The 27755-nt window shown below is 36.7% G+C and overlaps 1 protein-coding gene across 4 annotated transcripts; it reads right to left on the bottom strand.

Annotated features, from left to right (window-relative positions):
- Nucleotides 1-191: 191 nt before the first annotated feature.
- On the bottom strand, nt 192-27492 carry SLCO4C1 (solute carrier organic anion transporter family member 4C1). 4 transcript variants are annotated; one of them, XM_064735906.1, is made up of 13 exons: nt 27103-27492; nt 21995-22258; nt 18060-18254; nt 15411-15507; nt 14395-14516; nt 13416-13531; nt 12992-13136; nt 10949-11144; nt 7613-7766; nt 5872-6059; nt 4245-4309; nt 2341-2478; nt 192-798 (listed from the first exon to the last, which is right to left on the bottom strand). In XM_064735906.1, exons 1-13 carry the CDS (start codon nt 27335-27337, stop codon nt 674-676), a joined length of 2040 nt encoding a protein of 679 aa, XP_064591976.1. In that variant the 5' UTR covers nt 27338-27492; the 3' UTR covers nt 192-673. The 4 variants fall into 4 exon arrangements, with proteins under 4 accessions (XP_064591976.1, XP_064591979.1, XP_064591977.1 ...); XM_064735907.1 differs by lacking the exon at nt 192-798 and adding an exon at nt 2166-2233; XM_064735909.1 differs by lacking the exon at nt 21995-22258.
- Nucleotides 27493-27755: the final 263 nt, after the last annotated feature.

The raw sequence follows: 27755 nt of genomic DNA, 5'->3' as shown, positions 1-27755 counted from the left end.
GTAAGAAAATAGGTTTTATTTTAAAATTTTATAGAAGCATTTTTAGATTGCTTAAATAAAGCAGCTGGACAGCAACTTTCTGTATATAATCCAGACAAACTCAAGTACATGAATTAACAAATACTTTGATTTTACAACCCAGCTATTCTATCATAACTATTGACATCTTCCTACAAATATTAAAATATGAACTTATGCCATTAAGATAACATGTAAAAATATTTCTAAAACATAGCCAAACTCGCACTTTGCCAAGTGTTCCTACAGAAAAATCCCCAAAGGCACTAGCCCAAATTATGTGCACATTAAGTCCTCTCTAAACATACACAGTTCCCTTCAATATACCAAGTCAACTGTTTTCTCCCACTACAGTAACATTTAGGGATAAACACAGCTCACTTCACTTTATTTTTCCTGTTTTATGATCAGAGTATTCCATCTTACTTCAATTAAGTTTCATACTAGACTTTTAAAATTAGACTGCAAATTTCAGTGTGAATTCGAATACTAAATGAATTAGAGAATAGCGCAGATTCAAAATATTTCAAGTTCTTAAATGCTGAATATGATCTTCTATATTTAGGCAACAGTGTACAAGAACTTTGGTACAAGTGTTGTAATAATGCTTATGTTTTTACAATTTTCTTTCACAAGTCCCTGATTTGCTCATAATTTATGTGTGTATAGCAGATATCTTTTCTGACGTCTTTTGTTGCAGGGCTTCAGTTAATGGTGGAGGCTTGTAGAAATACACTGCCATGACCACAAAGATGATTGTGATGATTTTGCAAGCAGTACCTGAATGCAAAGAACAGGAGAGTTTTTATCACACTCACTTTCAGTAGCAGAGGCAGTCGTTTCACTCATTTATAAAGCTTCATATGGTGAGTTACATACACCCTGTAAGACTGAAATTCACAGCCTTCATTTAAATGTACTCTACATGAATGACAAAGGGCAGATAAAGACAGTCATACAGCTGAATTCAGACCACTCACCTGCCTGCCAATTTTTGCTTTGCTCCAGTTCTGTATTTCTTCACCCCATTCTAGCCTGAAGTGCAAATCTTTCTTATTTCTTGTTTCAGTACTGTAATTTGTTATATCAGTATTCTCTTTTCCAGAAACTAAAGCTTCCCACATAGAATATCTCTTAAGTATTCTCTGGTCAGATGTCTTAGAAGGCTATAGAAAGGTGTTTGCACAACTTGGTAGGCCAAGGAGAAGGGCAAAACCAGGGGGATTGTATTTGATCACAAATATGCCTTGAGATCCTTATCCTCAAGTTGTGACTGCTGCTTTTTCAGTTTCAGGATTAGACATCAGTACTTCAGCTCACACACTGTAAATATCACAGTTGCTAGAAGACAGGACATCAGCACTTAGTCTCATGCAAGCCTAGCCTACACCCTCTCTCCCACTGGCATATATACCACACATTTGAAGGGAACAAATTGTTAAACAATCAGAAATGACAAGTGTTCAGACATATTTTCAAGAACTTTATATAACTTACAGAAAAGAACTGAGATACAAAAAGAGAAAGAAGGCTCCCCAGACCTTAACTGCCAACACGCAACCCAGATAATCACAGAATTATTTGAGTTGGAAGGGAATCTAAAGTCTGTCCAACTCTTGTGCTGGGGGCAGGCACACCTTCCACTAGATCAGACTGCTCAAGGCTCCACACCTTGAATGCTTCCAGGCATGGGCATCTATAACTTGTCTGTGAAACCTGTTCCGATGCCTGGCCACCCTCTCAGTGAACAGTTTCTTCCTAATATCTAACCAAAACCTACCCTCTGAGTTTCAGTCCACTACCCCTTGTTCCATCACTATTCTCTCTATTTATAGAGTCCTTCTCCATTTATCTTTCTTGTAGGCTCCCCTTCAGATACTGAAAGGCCTCAATAAGGTCAGCTTGGAGACTCCACTTTCCCAGGCTGAACCAACCCAATTCTCTCAGCCTTTTCTTTATAGGAGAGGTGCTCCATCCCTCTCATCATCTTCACACCCCTGTTCATGCTCATTGCCCTGAAGACAGCCTGAAGTGTGAGCCAGTCCCTTAAAAATCTAGTAAATAAGTATGACAATGAAGCAAGATCAAAGACCAAAACTATTTTGTGTAATTTTTAAAGGAGTTTTTAAAGTAATGTTTAGGGTTTACTTATTGTGGTGTTTCTCCTTCCGTAATATTTTGCTGATCATTTATGAAAGTAAGTTAAAAAACACTGCTGCCAAAAATAAAAAGTGTAAGGTTTTATATCAAAATAATCCCCATCTAGCAGACAAGGTCAGTATATATATTACCTAGTATATGTATTTAATATTAAATACTTACTTATGCCCATGAGCAAATAAGCCATTCTTTCATTGTCATATACCCAGCAAGCTCCTTTAGTTTCACATTCATCAATATCCCACAGAGTACAACTGTTGTCTATAGCAGCACCAAATAAAACTGGTCCAGGAATAGAACCTAAAAAACACAGCAACACATTAGAATGTTTGAGTTACTTGACATACTAGTTTTCATGCATACAGTGAAATGCTAAGCTGGTGGGGAAGATAAAATGGGAGAACCAGACACTAAATGTAACAATTTTAATCAAACTCATAGGCTTCATATTACATAGTAAGTCTACACCTAGCAATGCTCTCAGTTAACAGGTTGGATGCAGAGAGTTAATTCATTATACACTTTGTTAAGCAAGAAATTTATTCAAAGACTTGAGCTTCTTAACTTCCTCTGTATTCACTGGAAAAAAAAAATTAAAATCAATGGTGAAAAAACTAATCAAGAAATCAGGAATGTAACTGAAAGGAAAAAAGTTCCTTTCTTCTGATCATACGCACCACCCTGTTCCAAATTATGAGAACTAAAATATAATTATGTTAAATGTTCAGTAACACATTTCTCCCTTTTCCTCATATGTAGCAAAGCTTCCAGTAAAAATTTCACCAAAAAAAAGCACTGTTTAAAATTATTATTGTACAGATTTTATTAACTCCATGTGATTTCTGTGTGTTATAATGCACAAGTGTATTGCATCCAAGTACAGCCAATTTTAGAATAAACATACCAGGTACATCACTGCATGTCTACCCAACTACCCAAGGCCTAAACTCTCCTAGAGCTAACCAAGTAGCTATGTCCCTCACTAGGTCTTCAGCCTAAAACGCCTGTGCGATTCTTAAAGCCTACAGCAAAAATATGTTGCGGGTAAGTAACGCTGTTACTGCCTTCTTCAGCCATAGTACAAGCAGTGCAAAAAGTTCTATCACTCCACAGTGAAGTCAGGAGTTCGAGATCTAGCATAAATTTCTGAGCTCTGAGTTAAGTGAATCAGAGGGACCCTTATACAACACTGATCACAGACTTCCAGCTTATTTCTACCTGTGGGGATGTTTGTTTTATTACACTTTATCAGCAGAATAACTTATATTAATCACAGTTTGAATACAGCAAGGCGGAACTCATTACTGCAAGTGTTAGATATGTAATCTGAAAGGAGAGGGAATGGCTACAGTACTAAATATTGGCATGAAAGTCCAATCAGCAACTGTGTCTTGTCCCAGTCTTGAATTAAATATACCATTTAAAAACTGTCTACTACTAAAACAAGAATTTTCATTATGCCTGAGAAAATTCAAATGCTTGTGGACCAGAAAATACATATGCTTACCCTTGTTTTACTTAAAAAGATTCATCTGTCCTACTGAAATGCTGGAGATGCTTAGATATGGAATTAAAGTATTATACTTCCCACATTATACTCTGTAAATAATTATGCACAATTACCTATCTTAAGAAATGCTGAAGTTAGTAAAAGACATTTTAAAGGAAGAAGAAGAGGAAAGGCTCTACATATTCATTTTTCTTTTAAACTTCTGGATTTCAGATGTTACATGAAACTGTTTTCTATTACATCAGTTCTTCTTATCTCAGTTTTCAGAATAGGCCTTCTTCTGGGGAAAGGAGCACCAGGTGTGTTTTACTGAAAGAATGGCAGTTACCTCTATTTGGCTTGTGCTTGTAAGAGTGAGAAAGGCTGAAGAGAGCATGAATGCCCTATTAACAATGAATTTGAATCCAGATGTAGCCTAACAAGTGTATTCCATAAGCCAATGACAGACTGCTTCAAGCACCCCTGAAAGATTTTTAAGGCATTATTTTAAAGTTGAGAAAAAAATGTCAAATAAGAAGATTACTCAAAGGCATATGTTTCAACAAGAAAGTCATACCCAGTATTCGCAGAAACAGTAACTTTACTCCAAGAGCAAATGAACGCTGTTTATCTGGCACACATCTGTAAACAAGATTTGCAGTTTAAGACAGAGTAAACAATTTCTACTTCTGTGCTGTGTCCCTCAGTGAATATGCTTTCTCTATATACTCTTTTAACCTGTTAAATGCTGAAGGGTTTATAAATCCAGCATGCAGAACAAGTAACCCAACTACTTAAAATGGTGTTTAGATAAAAGACTGAAAAAACACCAGTAGCCCATCAAGAAATTTTAGATTTAACTAGTTTAACAAAACAGTATAAATAAAAAGGAAGCTTGCTATCAGCGTCCTGATATAAACATTTTTTCCATAGAATAATGGAAAGGAAATTAAAATAGTGTTAGGATGCAATCCAGAGCTACTATACAAAAAGAAGTAAGTGTTGGATTCTATTATTCATAAAGGCAATTAAGAGAAGGAGAATGAGTTCCACATCATGCAGTAGATTTTTTCTAGCAGTAGAACACTGTCATGAATATATGAATTTATGTTTGAAATTGCACAAAAAAGACTTACAGAAAAGGCATTGGAATATACTGTAAAATTTACTGACACTTTAGCTACTTAAATTAATCTTTGAAAATTAATCTACTTACAGTCCTTTTTTTCATAAAAAACTGTTCCACTATTTCAGCTGAATTATATAAGGATTCAAATATCCAAATGTTACTGCTTAGAATTACTGAAATAAAACTATGTCACCTCAAATTTGAAGATAATGCAGAACTTTATGCTATTCTGCCTCCACACTAATGACAAACTGTTAATTCCAGATTCCCACCAAACCTGGACACAAGGCTATTACAAAGCTCTGCTGGTAGGATGTTACTGATTTCCTCAACCTCTCGCCAAAGGGTATCTAGCCACATCCTCACAAAGCAACATGCTATTGCATCATGGTTATCTTTTTACTGGAAGTATTAGAACTACAAGTCAAACCTGTAGTTTGACTTCAACAAACAGAAAAGAGCTCTGAATTCAGAATGAGAAGCACATTTTTAAAATAAAAACAAACAAAAACTATATTTCATGCATATAAGCTTCAGCAATTTGGAAGACAGCAAAACCACTGGTTAACCCACTATCACATTTTATATTAGTGACCACCATACATACAAAATCAGTATCATGGGAAATAGTCTACAGTTCTTGACAGACTACAATTTTTCAAGCTAGAACTCTGAATTGAGACAGGAATCTAAGGTAGAAAATAGAAGACTAATTGTTATTTTGTCCTTTTCCTGACACAATTTGAAATGCCCACACTATCAACAGGCTAGACAAATATTTTCTTGATCAAAGCACAAAGCACATTTATTCCTTTTTGCTTCAATTAGAACAGTCAAGAGTGCTCAAAATTCATAAAATGGACTTTGCTGCACGCTAGAGAGATTTTTTAAAAATAATTTCAAAACTCGTCTACTAACAAGAGTGAACAGTGGTATGACTATGCTCTGTTTAAAGTACTGCTTGCTTACTACATTACCTTGTTAAAATACTGCATTGCAAAGCAAAAGAATTAAGTATTTCACTGACAGTAGTTTTCAAAAGAATTTCACCTTTCTTGCAGACCAAAACATGTACCTGAGAATGGCCACGGTTGTTGGAGTAGTAGACATAAATGTAAAAACAACAGCAAAAAAGAAGAAGACCAGGAATAAAGGTAAAAGTTTGCATTTTGTTGGGCATTTCCCAGGAACGGCTTCATAGAGAAAGTCTTCTGAACCATTTCTTCTTTTTGATTTCCCAATACAGGAACAGTTGTGGTATGTCTACGAATAATTTATAAGACAAAATTTAGCTCCCAGAATGTCACAAAATGACACCTTTTGGTAAATTTTCATTACATTTGCATGACAGAAGACAAGAATAAACACTGACTTTACTATGTGGGAAACAGTTAATTTCCTGATGAGCACATGAAAATAAGATTAATTTTTAAAACTGGCTCACCAGAATTTGACTGATCCACCTCACCTGAGCAAAAGGTATTTTTGGATTTTTGACCTAAAAAGACAGTGACAGCCTCCATTTTGTATGCTTTGTAAGCTTTTAGCTACACTCAAAAAAGTTGCAGAGGTTAGAGGCAAATCATATGCAGAGAGGCAAGCACTACACTTCAGACTTTAGCAGGAAAGAACAGAAGCAATATAGTACCACTTCTATATGCAAGTGAGCAAATGAATATGCTCTTTATCTAAACTCACAGAATTTGTTTTCAAAGAAAAATATAACATGTCAACAAAGTGTGAAATTTTGACTGCAAGAAGTAGTTACTCTCCTACATTTTCTTATGGATAATACCTTCTCTCATTTTCCAATATAAAAGTATATAAAGGCCTTTCCTGGGTCAGCATGTCTTTTTTTTGGATCTCTCTATACTGCTCCCACATCCCTTCTCAAGAGTCTATTGCACTAGAAGAGATAAGCACAGAAAGCCTCTCAGTTCCAGGAAGGCTTGATAATAACCTAGGCACTTCCACAGCTTACCATTCCTGCATCAGGGGCTACTGAGCTTCAAGTTTTCAAAACTCACGGAAGCAGGCTGTCATGTATATGTATACAATAAACACTGCATTTTGCTTAAAGATCTAGATAAGAACTGCAGGTTCTTCAGAACCTCAAGACAATTGCTGACTTTTCCAATTGTCAATTCTATTTAAAGTACATTTAGATTTAACTTATTTTCAGCATTAGGAAGTCTGGTAGATGTACACTTGGAGAATGGCATCACACAAATGAGAAACACTGTGGCTAACCAGTAAACCCTTACAACAAAAGAAGGCCCAGAGGTGGGAAAGACTGTTGTGCCCAGAACACTCACAGAACAACACAGGCTGTGAATGACCAGAAATGTTGCAAAGAAAGCTATATAGAAAACAAACAACTGTGCCACTTCAGTGAATCAAAAGAGATGTAAATGCTTCTCTCTGAGTTCATTAAGAGGGTGGAAACATTTTCCTAAGTTAGCCAGACCAGCATGAACATGGGGGTGGTGAAGGGAAGGGAGTGTAGCTCACTCCAACACACAGTATAAAAAGCTAGACAACTACCAGCAACATTTCAGAGAGTAATGGGCTTGACCTGGCTTCAACCCATGAATACCTTCCCAATAACTGGGGAGGCCCAACACTGTGGCAGTGAACATGTTAAGAGATCAGCAGTGGGAGTCACACTGGTACCGTAAATGAACTGTGTATTGTAATTGCTGGATTTTGTTAAATACAACCTATATTTGGTATTGTAGGAAGGACATCTTGAAACACAGTGCATTTTACAGGAAACCAGAACAAACCATATCAGCTATCTTCATTGCATAAAGTACCTTTTTCATGTTGTTTAAAAGATATGAGGCACAACCCGCAAAACAGGGAGAAAAGTACTGGACTTCATCACTGCCACAAACTGGGTAGTATACGGAGCGCAAACACCGGCAGTTTGCATTGCATGGTGCTGTTAAGTTATACAGAGTGCCTGTTCTGAAAAGCAGAAGTTAATAGGCTTTTTAAAAGCAATTGGAAAACAGAAGATATGTAAACAAGTCAAGCAATATTTATAGCATAATAGATTGTAAAATACTCTATTCATGTTACTTATGCACTTAGTTGTTTAAAAATAAGCACAGTAGTTAGAGATCTGGATTTTCCATTTATTATACACCTAGGGGTTTTTATGCTGTTATTCTATCCAAAGATTATTCCTCCAATTTCCACTTAAAAAAAGAGATTACAAAATTCTGCATCTCAGCCCAACTCTTATATCATCCTCCCCCTCCCACTTAGGTATTTGAATTTCTTCCATTTATAATTTCAAGAAAAAAATACAAGATTAAAACCAGTATTTGGAGTTGTTTATTCTACTGATCATACTCCAACATTCTTCCCCTTTTTTGATTTGAGTCCAGTTGCAAAGCCACCTTATTTTTACTATTTCTAACACTGCCATGGAGACATCTAAATTGTATGAGCACAAAGACAACTGTACACGCTAAATGCAGAGTGCAATGACACCCTGAAGGACCTTAAAGATTTCCTCTGGCTGTTTAAGGAATAACTAATAACAGAGTTTACTTTAACTCTTGCACACTATATTTACTTTCAATTTACTTCTAATACAGGTAATCGTACGGTTTTATTTGAAGTAGTCCCACTGCACTATTAGCATGAAAGATCACATTGGTTTGTGTGAGTACTGTCCTAAGGCATAACCAGAGAGAATAAAAACATCCTTTGATTTTCAAATTGTAGTTCATTAATAAGTAAAGAATTTTCACAGCTTAAAAGTTCAGTCAGCTAAAACCAAGTTCTGACACTGCCACTGGAGTTTAAATATTGTACTGTAAAATTAAAGTTCCACATTAATTATCTAAAGGTATGTTTATTTGTGAGAATTTGAGATTACAAAAAAATACTAAGAGAAGAAACAGTTTATGTAGGAATTAACTTACATACAGTCAGACTTCAAATGGAATATAAGGGACATCACAACTACATATAAAAACCATTTTGTTGTAATTCAGCAGAACTCCACTAAATTAATTTGTGCTTTAAGCCTAAGCAAACTAACTTCAATTCTTCTAAGTACCAAGAATGAACTACATTGCACCATAAGCAAATTCACTAATCAGACTTGTACATTCAGTGCCTTCCTAGCCTGAGAGGCATGCAAAGCCTAGAAATATTTAATCAATTTGGTGGCATTTGTCCTGTTCACATGTGCAGTGTCTCTTTCCCTGACCTCCAAAGAGGGAATGAACACTTAGTTATACCCCGTCAGAGAAAAATAAAACAAAAAAGATACTCCTGGCTTTTCTAAAAAATCTAGCTGATGAGACCATCAATTGCTCATTAAAAAACTCTATAGGAGTTTTTAATCAAGAGACCCAGAGACACGTGGAAATAAAGTACAGAAATAGTCACTGCATTTCTGTTCCTTCAAGTTTTAAGGGAAGCACTGGGCAATAGAATTTGGCAAAAGCAGTTCCCTGAAGTGCCTGCTGGACAAAATTATTTTAGTTCTGCTGATAGCCTATTTAGTAATAAATAGTGTTACTAAAAGTAAGATGCTGTTTTCATTAACACAAACAAGTGATCCTGTTACTCATATAATTGTGAGACAAAACTTGCAAAAGCTTCTCTCACCTTTCTGAGCTATTTTTCAATAAGAAGATAATGCTTGCCATGAAGGATTTCTTTAAATTCTCGACAAAAATCTACATCAAATTCTAAGTCAACTCTCAGAGTAGTCTCACAACTTATTCATTCAGAAGCATTTGTTCAGTAGCATGAAGGCAAAGAACTTGGCTGTTCTTGCACAAGTTTACACATTTATTATTTTTTAAAATTTCTGCTTTAAAACAGCTACTGCTTTTAAAACATGTTTTATTTCTGTATGGAAAACAGTTTAAGAACTGGCACTGTATTAATGCCACTAACTATTCTGATGCACACATCCAGTAAAGTTTAAGCCAACCAGTAACACTGCATAAGGTAGAAATGAGCCATTTCTTATAATGGATACCAAGGGAAGAGATATATTTCAGGTCTGGTTAACTTCCAACTGGTTAACTTGCTGTAGATAAGTAGCCTTTAGCAATAGTTAAGCTACATAACTGATAAAGTTACACAAAACTGTAAAACATAAGCTAGTGGTATTTAACTTAGGATGAAAGTCAGTTCAGCTGTAACTTTTGTCTGCTGCCTGTTACCACAGGACCTGATATAAAAACACAGGTAATTTCATATACCATTTTCTATACTATATCTTCAGCATTTTATTGATGACTCCAGATTATTTCACTACATATGTAACTATAACCTTTCTGTAACCAAAATCTGAATTATGATTCACAGTTCTGAGTTGTCTAAGTCATCTGTCGCAAAGCCATATTTTAGTCATCCAATTTCAACACTGGCCTTTAAATATACTGTCAATTTATACAGCAAGTTGTAAAGATGAAATCAGAATGAGTCATAACTTGGGCCTTTTTGGGCTTCAAGGTTTTTTATTTTTTTTCAGTCACCAGTGTATGGAACTTTGTTGATTCATTTTGCATACTTTTGCATACCAGTAAATTTCTACTTTCCACCAACTTGCATGGGCATTTGAGGCTACAAAACCAATTTCCTCCCCAACCCATCTTCTCTGTTTTCATGGTACATATCATGCTAATGTGTCAGCAAACTGCACCACTCCTCTTCCCCATCTCATTTAGCTTCAAGTGTCTCTTTATGCATTGGAGAAGAACCATCAGATTATGCTTTTATACAAGATAGCAGCATCTAGCCTTTGCGTAAAATGGGGGATTTGGGAAAACAATAAAAAGGGATTTGGGAAAACAGTAAATAACAATAAGTTATTTGTCAACTTGCACAGCATACAATTGACACATATGATTTTTTTAGATGGCATCTATCAGTTCCTAAGTACCAGACTACTTGAATTATCTTGCACAGCCCCATCTAGCTCTTTGACAGACCTTCAAACAGCTGCTGTTGCCCCTGTTAATTTATGATGGGATAACTGACCACTTGAGAGCAGACTTCTGGAATAGCTAGTTGCCTCCTTCTGCTTTTAAATACTGCTGGTGTGTACTATTTGAAACTATGGCAATTGAATAAATATTTATATGAAAGCCAAGAGTGCATTAAAATATATTTACCCATTATATGTTTCAGAGACACCTGCAAAAGGTTCATTCCCACATTTAGCAAATAAAAACACTGTGTTTAATATTAAGGCCACTGTACAGGTGACTATCATGAACTTGATTATGCTTTTCAAATCCATTTTGCGCTTGGAAACCAAGACACCGCTTATGACTTGGCCTAGTGCTGCTCCTGGAATTAGTACAAGTCCTAGAGGAAAACAGGACAAGGAGCAGTTACATAAAAGTGCAAGACTTAACTGTGACGCAATTTTATGCTAAGAAAAACAAACATCAAAACAGTTACCTGCAAAAAGCAGTCCATGTAATATTGCTTTCAAACCATACTACCAGAATCTAACTACATGAGCAATTTATTGTACTGTTACATCACCTTTAGCCTTTCCAGAGGTTTAACTGGAAAGTATAATTTATAGTTGTCCAAAACCCAACTTCAATACAGCCAAACTAGATGACTTAGGAGCACTGTGGGGTGGGAATCTCTGAACACCAGTAGGTGTCTCCACGAAAACAGAAAATCCTGTTTCATTCTTTCAGTGGTTTTTTGACATGTCCACGTTCTTTCTTATACATCTGTTATGAACTTGTTAATAAAAGAACATAAACGCTGTTATACAAGAAACACAAGATACAAGAAGACATCTACTGAAAGATTTAAAGAAGTCTAGATCAGTGGGTCAGATTTGCTGTCAGAGTCTATATAGTCCACCATGATTTATCCTCTTTGCACTCCAGATAAATAACTGAGCATTTTTATATGGCTAATCTATAATACAACACAGAACTCAGTATAACTTACACCAACCTGAGACAGTTAACTTTACAAACAGTTCAGGTACAGTGACAAAACTGCCCAGGACACAGACCTGGGAATTCCGCAAACCACAGTCAATGACAGTTTAAATAGTTTCCAAAATCATTGGTAATGCTTAGACTAATTAGCTCAGTTCACGTACAGCCAGCTTTCAACGTTACTGCAGGCATTTCTTTAAAGCTGTACATTTAATAGGCGCTCTCAATATTTTCAACTCAAAAACATTCAATCAAGGTCTGTGGACAAAAAATGCAACACAGCTTTTCACTTCACTCCTAGTCTTTGGTTAACAACTGAGCATATATTCCAATGTTTTTATGTAAAATTACAGATTATTTGTTTTGATGCAATGATACTATCTAATATTGCCCAGAGAAGTAATTTAGGAGGTCTTTCCCAAACACATTTCTGTTGGAAAAAGAGCAGCTCAACTACCACAGTTATATTGCAGCACTCTACAGCTTAGCAAGACACATTCTATGAATATTAAATCTGCATATTGCAAGCATCTGTTTGCATTATGGACATTTCTGACTTGATCTGGTTGCTATTCTTCAGAATTAATTATGTCAATAATGTGAGTCTACTGAGCACAGCTCTTCCATCTGATGTTTTCTGTTCCTCCAGTACTCAGTTTTTCATAGAAGCTCTCTCCTGTTCTACATATTACTTCTGCATATCAGATAAAAACAGGTGACACTAACCAAACTACAGCAGAGCCAGTTATATCACAGACTTACTACATATTCTGATCAGTCATTTTATTGCAAACTCATTGTAATGTCAGTGTGGAATTAAAGAAGAGAAAGGCAAAATCAACTTCTTATTTGTGATAAGCACTGCCTTTTTTCCCTAGTTGCCCTTCATCTTGATTGTTTTAGCAGGGACTAAGATACTACTGCTCCTTCAGGCAATTTCAAATAAAGGAAAATTAAATGTTTTTCACCAAGAATAAGAAAGGAATAAACTACTAGTAAACTAAAAGTTTCATCAGCACTCAAAATCCTCAGTCTACTCTGAATATGTAGAGTACTTAAGTAATACTAGAGTATTTAAGGGCAGGCAAGAATAACAAAAGTACTGCTCTGATTACTGGATTCCACCTAAGTACAGTCACAAACATCTCAAACAAAAAAGATACCCATATAATCTTCCACCTCGAATGTTAATGAAGTGTTCAACACAATATATATATAAGATTTAAAATTAAAAAGCCATATTACCTCCAAGAGTTGCTGCAAAACTTGATGACTTTCCAAACTGATTTTCTATAAACTTAGGTAGAAATGTGGCAAATCCAGTGGCAACTAAAGCTTCTGAGGAGCTGGCTACTATTAGACTCATGAGCACTGGATTCCTCAAGAGTATCTATGGGGAGAAATTATCATACACTCTGGAAATTATTTGATGTTGGTTCCAACTAAAGTCATTATATTTTAAAAGGAGATCCTCTGAAATGGAACTTCTGTAATATGCCTTTCTAACAATCTCAGGCATCAACAAAATGAACGTGCATTAAGATATCAGTAATATTGAAGTTCTCCCTTTCACAACAAAATAAGCCATTTCTGTAGGCCTCTAACATCTGGAAAATAATTTCATTTCTCCGAATATATTCAGTTTTAGCAAATTTGAATTTTTTCTTACCAGGAGAGCCATAGGAAAGTCTTTAAAACTTTGTCCAATATCATTGGTCTGAACCAGTACTTGACCTCCATCATCATGAGTTTCAGGGATTTTTTCAGCCTGAATTTTCGCAGTTCCTACAAATAGTCATATTTATCAACAATGAAAACACTGAATACCTGCACTCTTAGACAATGTGAACCACAAAATCTTTTGTTTCCTTTAGTTGGGAAAGTGCTTTCAGATATTACAGGTCTTCCTGCCTGTTTTATTGGCACAGATTTTTAAAGAGGTCAATACTGTATTGTTGAACAAAGATGTTTGTTGAAAGCATTATACTTTCATTGGACGTTGGAAAGCCTTGGCTGCAAGAAGATATTATCAGGGACATCCTAAAAACTTCAGAGTATGCTGAAGCTCCTTTTTTTTAAAATCATCCTCACATTCTCCATTTCCTACTTTATTTTTTCTTTTCCTCTATCATTTTTCTCCTTCAATATTACCATAGTAAGTCCCTTTGGATGCTCATGGAATTTCTACACTGTTCTTGCTGGGTAACACAGTCTTAAATACAGTCTTGGGTGCTTAGCTACAAGCACCTTTCAAACTTTGACCACCAGTCTCCACACTTAGGTATTTGTTTCCAGTCCAGTCCATCTTTATAGAGAATCACAGAATCACGGGCTGATTTGAGTTGAAAGGGGACCTTGAAGATCATCTATTCCCAACCCCCTGGCCATGGACAAGACCACCACACACGAGATCCTCCCTCTAGCTGATTCACCTTGTTTTAAAGGCTGCATATTGGAGGGGGAAACAAAAAACAAACAAACAAACAAACAAACAAACAAACAAACAAACAAACTCGTCCTCAGATTTTAGTCAAAGACAGTTAACTGAGAAACAAAATCAAACCGGAAACATTCGGTTCAGTACTCTATAACCCAAAAATATGAACAAATGTCTCTTTCAAAGTAGCCAAGCATTGCTAAACCTTTACCTGGTAGGTGCTTTGGAAAGCATGAAAAAGGTATTATAAGAAGCCAAACTGGAAAAAAGCATGCAAGAAATCCTATCCACCATGCTCCAAGCCAACGTGGGTCATCTTGATCCATCTTTGTACTGGAAAAGTAATTCAGAAAAAGCAGGTTTACCTTTCTGAATTTCACATTTTAGTGAGTTGGAATATTTCCTTTTAATACATTTTAAAATAAAGCCTTTTAATATTGCTATTTTCCTTAGTTTTATATGTATTAAATTTATTGTTTGCTTGTTTAAACCACCTTCACTGGGCAATTATAAAAATACTGAATTCTACCAAATGTAGCCTTCAACTCATTAGTTAATGTCATTCCAATTTAAAGACTATTCTATGGCCCTGATTTCAAGATTCTGAAGCATTATGAAGGTACTGGGAATGCTGGATTTAGAAAGATTCCTCAATCAATGAGTTATACCAAAACCAATTCAGAAGTTCAGAATGCCATTGCATCAATCTGAAGGCTCTAAAACACAGGAAACAAAAGTGTAAATGAAGCTGCTGGTTTAACTATTAGTACAATTTATAACACTTCTTTAAAAAATGGACTATTATTCAACACAAAGATTTTCTAGCAAGCTCTTCTCTAGGAGTTAAGAATCCTAGTCCTAATACTCCATCTCAAGGAAACAGTTCCACAAGACATCAGTAGATGGAGGTTTAACCCCGAATATACAACTAAGCAAAAGGAAAAGCATTTTTTGCTACTGAGGTTTAGAATAGCTAATATTTGAATGCTAGAACTAACTATTTGCACTACAGAGAAACTTCCACACACAATGGAGTCACTACTCACTCTAGGAAGTAACTCACTAACATGAAGCCTTTTCAAGTGCAACTTGTTTCCAAGTTAATGAAGCTTTTGAAAACACAGTATTTTCTGAAAAATTTTCTCCTCACAGGGAGAAAAGCTGAATATTTTAGTAAAAAATATTAGAAAAAGAAAATAGGAAGCAATAAACTAAGTTGTATCTTGCCTTTTTGGGATCTGAATATCAATATAAACTTGAAGCAGCTGCCCTCCTAAGACATAGCCAATAGCAGGACCCAGCAGAGACATGGCATAGCCAACTCCTAGAAGAGAAAATACATCAAGTTCATGGTAACTTCTTTATTTTTTTAAGATTTCTTTTAATAACATTTTTAAGTCAACTGCAGACCAAAGGGTTTCTGTAAGTCAACCTGTTCTTTTACTGTCACTACAGTTGTAGCATCTAGAAGACAAAATCTATAATTAAGCTTCAACAAAGAAATTTGCAGCTCTCAGAAGCTTCAGGTTCAGCAAAAGGCTGATTGCACCCTTAAGCATTATTAGATTGCTTTTTTCTCCATTTTGTGCCTACATTTAAAAAAAAACTAGTGAAAAAAATAGTGAAATTATGAACATTGGTTGTTAACTGTATTAACCACAATCTTTAAGAGCTTTCTTATTTCTATTTTTCAATCTTAAGTTGTTTTCTAGATGTAACTTCAAGAAGACAGTTACATCAAAGTGTGTGACTGGAGTAATATCTGCCTTAAAATACAAAGCCAAGGCTCTTTACAGCTCCTGGCAGTTTTAAAGAAAAAAACTCAAACAAGCAACAAAAACAAACACCCTAACCCCCTCCCCCTAAAAAAGAAATCACTAACCTGCAAAGTTGCAGGTGTAACCATACCCTACAAAAGAGTATAAGACTTTTTTGATGTCACAATAGCATTTCTGGCCTATCAGACACATTTCTGGTAGGCAGTTTAGCACTCACTGACAGCAGGAACACTGTCTGCAAATTAAGGCTTCCAATTAATAGCAACTAGATCCATCTTTAATTAGTAAACATGCATTCCTACCATTTCCCCAGGTTGAATAATCTGGATTCCTCATTTGTTTCTGAAGTGCATGGATCACAAGTACTTAATTTTCCTGTAGTTAGTAAGAGGAAATGATGGGGGAGCCAGGAGGGTGACAGGGGTGCAAGAGGACAAAGCAATGCACAATGTGACAGTCAAGTAAGTAAAATTAAATACTGCGTAGATATATCCCAGTTTTTCCTACACTTCAGAAACAGTGACATGGTCACAGGAACTTTTTAAGTTAAGTTCATATTCATCCTATAGAACTTCAAACTGAGCTTAGAAAGTGCCTATTTTCTCCCACACACTCAATTTAAATACATTTGGAATTGTTTAGCTTTAGTTGTAGATGTACCAGTCCTCATGAACCTGCACCCAATATAGAGGATAAAGAAAATACCAACTTATAAGTTGCAGGCTTACAGCAAAAGGTGCTGGCAGCTATTTATAGACCATTTTAGGGGTGGGTTCTGGGATTATTTTGGTTTTGTTTTGTGGGTTGGTTTTTCTTGGGCTTTGTTATTTTTTTCTGCAATGCATAAGCCTTCTTGTAAAAGCTAAAGCAGCACAATATACTTAAATACTTAACACATTGCATGAAGCAAGGCTTAGTTACCTACCCACTCACTTGCATTCCAGTTTTGTTATATTAGGCAGAATACACTGCTCTTCTGAAGTCAACTCAGTTGCCTGAAGACTGTGCATGAATTAGTTTTTTGTATTGATCTTTTTCTAAAAGTATAAACACTGACACCATTCTCCTGAGTTTTCATGTCACTTCTTGTTTCCCCATTTATGCAGAGAACCCTAATTCTGCTCTATTTATTTCACTGGATTCAGGGGAGGAAGAAAAAATGCAGTATCATCCCTCTCAAAATAAAGAAACAGCAAAAACAAAACTTGTCTTTTTCATCTCAGAGTTGTCATAGGCACCTATCCTGTTTGTTGGCATCAAATCAAGTAGCTTGCCTGGGAAAACTGTGAAAAATTTGCATGCAAACAGATAATTATTTCAATTTTGCCCCTTAAAATATTGTTCTAGTCTGAATACAGTCCTGGAACCTGAGATGTTTTGACTTCCTCCTGCAAGTAAGAAGTATAGATAACATGTTTTGAACCAGCTTACATATGAGGTAGGGGAAATAAATATCTTCATACCCATAGAAAATACACTTAGACTGCAATGAACTTGGCAATAAAATGGCATATAACCTAGAGAATGGTGACTGAAAATGATTAAAAACCATTGCTAAGTATTAGTACTCCTTAGCTTTTAAACAGTCCCAGTGAGGCAATCTCTGTACTTCCAGCCAAGTGCCAAATTTGTATGTGGCTAGAGAACGGGATTGATCAGATGAGACACACCAGTGTTTATGCACTGAGTGGACAGCCTACTATGAGAAGGTAAGTAAATTAAATTATTAAAGGATATAATATGACCTAGCTACTGACCTGACTGATACTTTTTAGTTACAGGTGTTGAAAAATACTGTGTAAGTTTTTTGCTACAACTTATTCTGTCATTAACAGAAAAGCTACATGAACCATTTAACAATTTTCAGTTACTGACATGAAAAGCTAACACGAGGGTGCTCTACAAAATGAAAATTGATAAGACTTGGTACTTAGAGCAGATTAGGATCTAAATTGGATTGTAACTGTTGTAGAAATACTTCATGCACATACGTAATAATCACAAAATTTTAAAATTAGACTAATTCATAAAAATACTTAAAATGCACTGCAGTCTATAATCTATGCAGACAGTGTTCTATAAACAGTTTTAAATTTACCTATGTAAAGGGAAGACTTGTGTTTTGGGACACTATCATCAATAAAAGATGTCCCCAAAGTATACAGAGGAGTTCCTCCAACTCCCAGCAGCAGCTGTCCGAGGATGAAGACGTACAGATAGTTGCGAAGTGGAGAGCTTGTGCTGGCACTGCAAGTGGCATTAGCAAAGGTGGTTTCTGCAGTTTGACACGTGTCTGAAAAACAGAGACAGCAAGACTTTAAAACTCTGTTACCTAACTCACAGTCCAACTTGAAGAATAATCTGTACTAAAAGCTAAACTACAATGAATGCTGTTATGCCAGGCTCCTATTTTAATTTTCACACCTGTTAATATATCCAATATTGCAGTGCCAAGCCTTCTGTGATATCATATCCCCCAAAAGATTTATTAGCAGGGCTTGGGTTTTTTTCCTCTCTATGAAGAAACAGGATTGAAATAGCCTTATGAATACGCTTTGGCAACAGGAATCAAATGGTCCTATAAATATGCTTTGGCTTACTGAAAGTATTATTGACCAGAAATTATTGTATGAAAAAAACCAAACAACCAACCACCTGTCAAATGGTCATTTCAAAGGTTATGAGTACTCCCATGTAACAGACACTTCATTGTGTGCCTGCACCTTATAACAGTTCTGAGGAGCACTAACAACTCCCACTCTTAGGTGACAGAGCAGCCTGCACAACCTGAAGAAATCTGCCTGACAGAAAGTGAAGTCTGTCATTAGCAAAGATAATCCTTCCTTCACATTCAGTCTTTTGAAAGTGTTCGCCTACGAAAACCTTAAAAACCTACACCACTCTCTCACAGAACACACACTGCTATGCCTCTAAAAGGAGAAGTTAACATAAAACCTCTGCATTTATGCACACACACAAAAAGAAAGCAGTGGTACAGCAGCGTAACGCTGTGTCTGCTGGTGTAATATTTGGCACTACAAGGAGGGAAGAGAAAAGAGGAACTGAAAACAGGTAGTACCATGTTGTCCTCTCCTTTCTCTTGCTATCATTGCACTCTTGGTAGCAGAATACCAAGGGATAAGATGTAGGAGAAACATTTCCATGGTTCTCCTCATAAGAGCATAAAACCCTAAGAAGGAGGATAAACCCATCCATTTGGTAGTAATGAGCCCCACTAAACAAATATATGAAAATGTCATCCAGATCAGATAAGTAGACTGATTAATTCACACTATTTCACTACAAAATTATTACAGCTTTTATTTTTATTAGATCCTTTTACATCTGAGAACACTTTTTACTTACACATAGAAGAGCCAAGATCAATCCACACTATGGTCTCCCAAACCAAAGCTTAAGAAAGTGCTAGCCATGCACCAGGTATTTAAAGAAAACTTACCTAAATCATTACTTCCTCTAGCAGACACAGGCAATACAGTGCCATTGCACAGAAACAGGCCAACATGTGGGATAAGAAAACCTCACATCAAAAGGAAGAGTCTTTAAAGTTTTCCTTCCTTTCGACTTAGGAAGTATCCTGAGTAGTACGCTGTCCCAATGTTTGACTGGCTTCACAATGAAGTTATTTTCCTTGTGTCAAGTGAGAAACTAGGATTCTCATTTGCTGCCACAGACATACTGAAACATGTTTAATTTTTAAAATAAAATCCAAGACTGAAGTTTAAAGGTACACTGCTTCTAATATTTGTGGTTCTCACAGTCCTCTGTGCTAATTAATCAAATTAAATTGATTCTGTTAAGGCAGCAGGGGGAGCACTTGACTGCACATACCACAGCCAGCTGAGGCACCAGCAGCCCAGGCAACCTGGAAATTTACCAGAACAAACAGCTGGTTGTACCTGGGTTACAAATTTGAGTCTAAAACCTTTCTGGAAAATAGAAAAAACATTTTACGGTGTCTTAAAAAACACAAAACCCCAACAAAGCCAAAAAACCAACTCAGCTGCTCCACCCCCTCCCCCCAAAAAAACCCAATCCCAAAGAAAAAAAACCCAACCCCAAACAATAATAGGCAGACAATTGATTAGCAGATCTTTCAATATGAAATGGATTAGACTATTTCTAGGAAGTAGTATTATGATAAATAAATTAGCCTTATAAGGCCTGTTCAGAAAAAATTCAGTGGTGGATTTTAATACAAGCATAAAATACAAGCTTAATTAAAAAAAAATTAGGATCTCTATAAGCACCTCGCACAAATAACTAAAAGGAACACTTTTGGGGTGTGGTGCTATTAAATCCTGCAACTAATTCTATAGCTAAAATGTTTCATCAACCTCAGAACTAGTTAAACCAGACAACACGTAAACCTGTGCTGTGGTTTACTTGACAGTTAAGAGATGCTGTTACACTGTACCTGAAGATTTATTTTGACTGCCCCAGTGCTGACATTCCCTGCACTCTCAGTCATTTATTTTTGATAGTGTTTTGTTTAAGTCAGCTTAAGATCTAGACTGTGTTCACCACCAGCACAGCATAGGCACCTGCATTACAACAGTCAAAACAGCAGGCAAGCTGTCACCTGACAGTGCTATGGTAAAGAAACACATGCCAATTCAAAAATTCCCCACTCCTTTTAGGTTTCAAAACTCCATGTGGAACATGTACCTAATAAAGCTATGAATATATACAGCCATCTTGAATGATGGATGTTGGATAAAACAGTAACATGCTCCTTGGAATTTCAACTAAAATTGTTTGAAAGGGGGAAAATCACTTGGAATAACTGGTAATGTACTCTCTCACACTGTCAGTATCTTGTTCCAAATGAAAAAAAAAATCAAACTTTTATGTATTATGTATTAAGTTCAGCTTCCCCTTCATCAAAGTGCAGTAGAAAGGTGAATACTGAAACCAAAATTACAGGGCAATGGGACTGTAACAGAGCCAGGACCCTTTTGTCCGTCTCCCAAGAGCTAACAAGTAATTATCTGCTCATAGTCCCGAAAACAGTAAAGATGTTTTCTTCTGACCTTGTTCAGTTAACTTCCATTTCAGATCCTCATCAATTAGATAGGAAAAAATAGCTTGCCAACCTTTTTAGACTAACAAGTAGACAGCTCATAGAAGGGGACAAAATGATTACTACTGAAGATATCAATTTGAGGATCAACAACCTTTCATCATGTTTCTTATAGCTACTGTTTTTTTTTTTTTAGTGAGCACTCTAATATATTTAGTTATTGAAAGCATAATTTTCATTAAGGACTGCAATTAGAAGACAATCCTAAAAGATTAAGTCATCCTGCTTTAAACATATCTAAACATTTCTGTATTATAGGTGTGCCACTAAATTGAAATACAAATAGTTGGCATTAATCACACTGTGTGAAGTCTTGTTTTGTGAACAAAGTTTAAGAACTGAGGGATAGCTACACCCATGACTTAAGTACTGCTTTGTTCAGTACAGTTCAGTACTGCTTGTTTCTTCTCTATTTCAAGTAAATCCTTAAGTTAAAATCAACGTATTTTAAAAGAACTTAGAAAAACTTGTTAATGAATTAATGCCTTTAATAGTTCAAAACCACAAAGAAATGCAAGCACTAGTCACCTTCAGGTAAGATGGCAAGATTAACAACTTTAACATTTCCCCTACCTTGCTAACCTAGCTTGATTCCATCTCCTAAGAGATGCCACATAATTTTGCTTTAGTGAATTTTAATTGCATTCATCAAGGCAAGGAAAAAAACCATTTTATTCAAATGTTGCTTCATAGCAAGAACCGATATTGACACTCATATTCCTTCTGGAAAAATAAAGTTCACTGTGCAGAGAGGCAGCTCTTGAACTTCCAGATTTCAAAGAATCAATTCTCAGTTACAGATAGCACCCTGTTTTAGGACATTGAGAGAGATTAACTATGTTGTAAGGAGTTGAAAATAAGGAGTTGCACCAAGTTAATGCAGAGATTTAAATTTTTTAGTTTAACTTTCAAAACAACTGTAAGCTTACCTTCAATTTTACTTCCATACTGGTATTTTCCACTGCTGAAGTGTGGTAAGGAAAATACAAGTGAGCCCAGTCCTAACATAAATGCTGAGAAAGCAAGCCATCGTGGTTTGTGCCCTCTTTCTCCCAAGTAAGATACAAACAGTGACAATAAACAAAAAGCAATATCATAGCTTGCAGAGATTAAACCAGTGAGGGAACTGTTCAACTCGTAACGCTTCTCAATTGTTGAAATACTAATGTTAATCAGGCCATTTACCACAATACCTACAAAAATAAAAAAAAGGAGATAATTAGTCAAAGATACTTTAACTCAATAGAGTTGAAGAGCTAAATTTATATATATTTATACAAGGCTGCTTTATAAGGTATTTACTAACTATACGATACAGGTACATAGTAGGTAATGCAGTGCCAGCTTAGCCAGTCAAATTGTACAGGACCTATGTATTTGTCTGAAGCACAGCTTTCAAACAGAATGCTTTATGGTGTCACAAGACACTTTAAAAATTAAAGGTATTTTAGTCAAAGTTATAACTTGCATTAGAATACATGCTATGGCTGAAGCAAGTTCAGGACATAGTTTTCTACTTACTGCAAACACCCAACTTCCCTGCCATCACAAAGGGAAGATAAAAGAAGGTGAACAAACATGAATCCTCCATAATATAAAAAAGTGTAAAGCTATTCAATAATTCTTTGCAACTGTTTCAGAGCAACTGAGGTGATTTACTTCAACTAAGCAAAGTAGGTTTGCCCCTTGAATCTGTAACTTCCCTGAAGTTACAGAACAACTGGAAAGAAGTCACTGCACAAGCTGCCCTACCAAAGCACAGATGAACTGCAAAAAAATTAACCGAAAGTAGAACTAAGCTTTTGCACACAATTGCCAGTGCATGCTTAAACACTCTCTGTCCACTTTTACACAAGCACTGTTTGTAGACTAACTTAAATCTTCTACGCTGCTTCACATTGTGTTTCTGTGAAAAAGACTAGGTAGTTAAACTTTGCTAAGTTTGGTTTCAGCAATCCCAAAATAGGATTCAGTTACAAGATAAATAGTTGTAACTATAACGGTGTCAGATAGCTTTCTTATAGTCTAATTAAATTGCACCTATAATAAAAAAGATACCTGAAAAAATAGTTGAGAAGTCTTAGAGTCAGAAGTACAAACATGTTTGAATTCTGTAACCTTACAGATGACTGATGAGGATCTTCCCTGACACAGGCCCTTCAGGTACTTTAAAATTAAAACATGCTTTTCTATTGTCTATCTAAGAAAAGAATATAAGACTAGTGACAGAAATGTGTTTAAGTTAGTTTTCAACAAGCTTTGCACCATCCATAAGTACAACTACTTGAGCTAAGTTTCAACATCTCATTAGAGCACTTTAATTTATTTAAAAAATTACTCCAAATAAACCAGCCATTTTCTAATAGCCAAACGTCAGCTTTCTATATGGAAACAACTCTTCGCACAATCTTAGTTCCAATACCCTACTATGGCCTCTTTATTAAGGCTGACAATTTCACCTGTTAGTTTAGTCATCACACTTAAATTCATTTCGGATTGACACAACTATACAGGTGTCCTTCCAGTGCTATTAGTTATACATTCAGCAACTTTATTTTCCTCTAAAGAAGCATTAACCAAATAACAATACTAGCATATTATATTATATACAAATAACAATACTAGAAGGAATGAACAAACAAGTTTTTCCCACCTGCCAGAACTTCAAAACCTACTAAGGCTTTAAAACACTTGAGTGAAGGTGTGCTACACAGCAAGTGGATTACAGAGCTAGAAGGCATTGTCTTTTACAGGTATTTTAAGTTACTACCTTTAATTTACATTCTAAAACTCATCAAGCCTTCCATTTAATTATACTGGATAATTTGACTTCATCTGTAAAAATGCAGATGTGATGAATGACAGCATAACTTCTCCAATTACATCATCCAGTGATTAATCACTAAAGTCTCTTGAAGAAAGACAGAATCTGACTGATAGTAGTTTAATCAGAAAACCAAATTCTGTAAGGACATCCCAACACTTAAAACTGTAGTATAGAAATTACCAACCAAAACCTTGTTGTCCTGCCACATCTGTTAGGGATTTAGGTAGAGTGTGTACTGACACAAAATCCAGATTAATTACAAACCAACTTTATTTGCTATCACAAAACACATGAGTATTCTTTTTCTTCATCCATTCAACAAAAAACACGTGTTTTGCAGTTGTCATAAGAATGGCGGCTTTAACAACACATAAAAGTAACAATTAAAAATGCCTTGGTAAAAGTACTAGGTCTAATCAGCCTATAAAATATTACTGATATACAAAGATTTTACATATATTAGACTGGACAGTCTTAAACTGTGGTTCTGGTTTTTTATTTACTAAAAATCATTAATGACATGAGAAATAAACAGTCCTTCTCGTACTCAAAAGAGTGAGATAATCTCTGTCTTATTTTCTAATACAGCTGTGAACTGCAGCATATCCAGTTAATGTATTACTAGATGCAATCATACATTTCGGCAACTCTAAGTGCGACAGAGAAAGCAGGTATTAGTCATGTAAAAAAATTCTAGGCAAACAAGTGTTTTGTGCTCTGCAAATACAAGTTGCACATGTACTTGAAACAGAAATGGCCAGAAATTAGAGTTAAATTCCACCTCAAGTCTTCTGAGAAGCTGCAATACAGCATATCAGGTGCTAATGACAACAATCTATTTTTGAGAGCAGCTAGAAAATAAGCTGACAAATACATGCTTTCAGTTAGATTCACAACATACCAGGTCACTACAGATAATCATCCACTATGTTCACTCATTTAGAAAGACTAGGACAACAACTTACATTCAGAAAAGTGTGTTATGGATTACTTCATTAATCTTCAATGCATTAGGAAATAATCTTTTCTAGAGGCACATTAGGCAAGTTTAATAGATATATCTTATCTTCCTCAGTGATGGTTTCTGTAATTTGGAGGGTAGACCCAAACTAGAGTACAGTGTTAGGTCACATAACTTCAAAATCCTAGGTGTGTTTTGTGTGCTTTTATCTAAACTCTGAAGCTGCAAGACCTGAATATTTTCACCAAGTTTCACACACAAGCCTGAATTTCTTGCTGATGAACCTAGTTTTACACATCTCAAAAAGAATTGCAGCTAGTCTTCAGCACCCAGTTTCGTTCATGCTTCAAGCAAAGGAAAGATTCTTGTCAGAAAATCCAGGTAACACATCAGGAATGTCACAAGATCTGTAACAGCCATGCCTACACCTGCTTCCAAAACAAAAATTATTCAGTTTCTGTCCTTTAAGGCCTTAAACCTGAACTACATTCATTAGGTGCCTGGCGTACGTATAGCATTAAATAACCAAAGCAGTATTTGGACAAGTGGCACAAGCAACACAAATAACCTCCTAAGGGGACAGAGATTCTTATAATACAAGTTGTTTTTACAGTTGGAAACCTATCCAGTCTACAACCAAGATTTTAAAGTATGCTGAGTTTGTTATTCAGCTCAACAATCAGATCAGAACAGAAGGACTGATTTTAAGAAATTCAGACACATTAGAAATATTCAAGATACTATATTTAGTTTTAACAATCTTTTCAGTGTCATATTAAGGCATTTTTAATTGCCCATCCCTATTCTTATGCCACCCAAAAAATTTACGTGTGTATTCTAAAAGTATTTTACTACTCAGCTGCTATTGAAAGCTATGATGTAAAAAGTTTTTCCACAGACACACCCCACCCCCCACCTCTTTGTGTTTATAGAGAAAACAAATTTGGCAGGACAACTGCAACAGGAATCATCTCCTGACCCTACCAGCCATAGCATGACCTTCCGAAGTCAAGCAAGAAACAACAGGCTTATCCCAAAATTTTCTAAATACTTCTTTTCTAAAACTAAACCTATATGCTAAGACAAGATCAGAATCTGAAGGGGATTAAATCAGAAGTTCTCAGAAACACATACTAAGGCACTACTTCATGCAAGGAATCTCCAAACATTACAAGGAGCGTTAAAATCTTCTAGGTTTTAAGCAGAGTCTCCAATTCTCCCCATACCATTCCAGCTGCCTCAGTGTGGTTCCCCATGGAATGGAGCCATCCAAATAATGCATTTCTTTGGTACAGGCTGCTCTCTCCTCTAACATCAAATATCCAAATATTCCCCTCCATGCCTCTGTAGAAATTCCTTTATGAGTAACAACAAGGAGCTTCAAAGCAAATTGTCCAGAAAATACCCTTTTCTTTCCTAGCTAGTCAAATAAAGTTGAAAGGTTATGAATATAGACCCAGTCGTTCCCTTTGGCAGACATGCATCCAAGTTCCACAAATTTTCTAATATTTTTTACAGTAATTCTTCTCCTCCCCTCAGTGAGCATTTCTACTTTCTAAGTCTAAGGCTTGCTAAGGCCCTAACTGATCATTACAGGAAACCAAAAGTATGGACAAGAATCCCTGAAGCTGAAAAACAGGAATTTAGAGCAAGCTAAACTTCAGGTTACTCCCAAGGTCAACTTAAATCATTAGTTAAGTTTTAAGAAGATGGCTGCACTGCGATTCACAGAACAAAATCACTTTTTTTTGCTGTTTCCAAATTTACCCAAAGTCCTACACAACCAGGCCAGGATTCAATTCAATTAACAAGCAGGTAAGAAAGTAGTGGGGTGCCACAATTTTATATAGGTGTTTTAATCCCTAGATTTTAAGCCTCTGCCTGTGCGTGCACAAAAAGAGCTATTTCCCTGTAGGCAGTGGGGATGCAGCACTGACAAGTGCGTGAAGCAAAGAGCCTGCAGGCGCGTGGACTTCGTGGTCAATAAAGTACGTGCGAAAAGAGGAAAAGGACAAACGGAATGAAGTACAAGGAATACTGTGGAACGTCCCCATCATGGGCACAGAAGAATGTATACTTTCGTCCCTTAGTCAAACCATTACCGTCACTGTTCAGCCACAGCACTAGACAAACCCACCACCCAAAACATGACCAGTCCTTCGCCGCCCTCCCCAGCCCAGGCTCCCGCCCGGCTCCCCCAGCCCCGGGAAGGGGAACAGCGTATGCCCTGGACAGCAGGCACAGGTTACCTTGGAAGACGGCCAACAGGCTATAAGCAGCCAAGTACCCCTTGGCATTGTTGCAGAACTGCAGAGCTCTGGGGGCGCAGGGACCCCACCCGCAGGGCCCCTCCTCGGGGTAAGGGCCGGGCCCGGCGGGGGCCGCGGCGCCGGCGCCTGCCCCGGCGGGGCCCGCGTGGTACTGCTGGCCGAAGTCGGAGGAGGGTGTGTCGAACGCCGGGTTCTCGATACCACCGCCCTTCATGGCGCCCAAAAAAGCCGTTGCCAGCCACGGTTGCAACCGGCACCCGAGCCCAACGCTCTGCTAAATACCCCGACGGCGGCCCAGCACCGCCGTGCATGTGGCGGTGCTTCCGCCGCCCCTCCCCGGCCCGCCTCGCTCCTGCCCCCACTCCTGCCCCGCGGCCGGCCCTGTGGAGACTTCTCCCCGCACCGCGACCTCGTAACATCTACAGCATTGAGAGATTTACTGAACGTGGGCAGGTGGACAAGCATGTAGATGTTCTCCAACAACATTCTTCTGAGGAGAAAAAGAAGTAATAGTAATAATAATAAATCCCGTACCTGAGAAAAATCATCAGGAATGTTCCTTTCGAGAAGCAGAAAAGAAACCAAAGACATTAAAATGTTCTGTGTAAGTGTTGCAAAAAAGGGAAAAGTTG

This window comes from Zonotrichia leucophrys, chromosome Z, assembly GCF_028769735.1.
Source record: "Zonotrichia leucophrys gambelii isolate GWCS_2022_RI chromosome Z, RI_Zleu_2.0, whole genome shotgun sequence".
Classification (NCBI taxonomy): domain Eukaryota; kingdom Metazoa; phylum Chordata; class Aves; order Passeriformes; family Passerellidae; genus Zonotrichia; species Zonotrichia leucophrys.
This window is presented reverse-complemented; position numbering and strand designations above follow the sequence as displayed.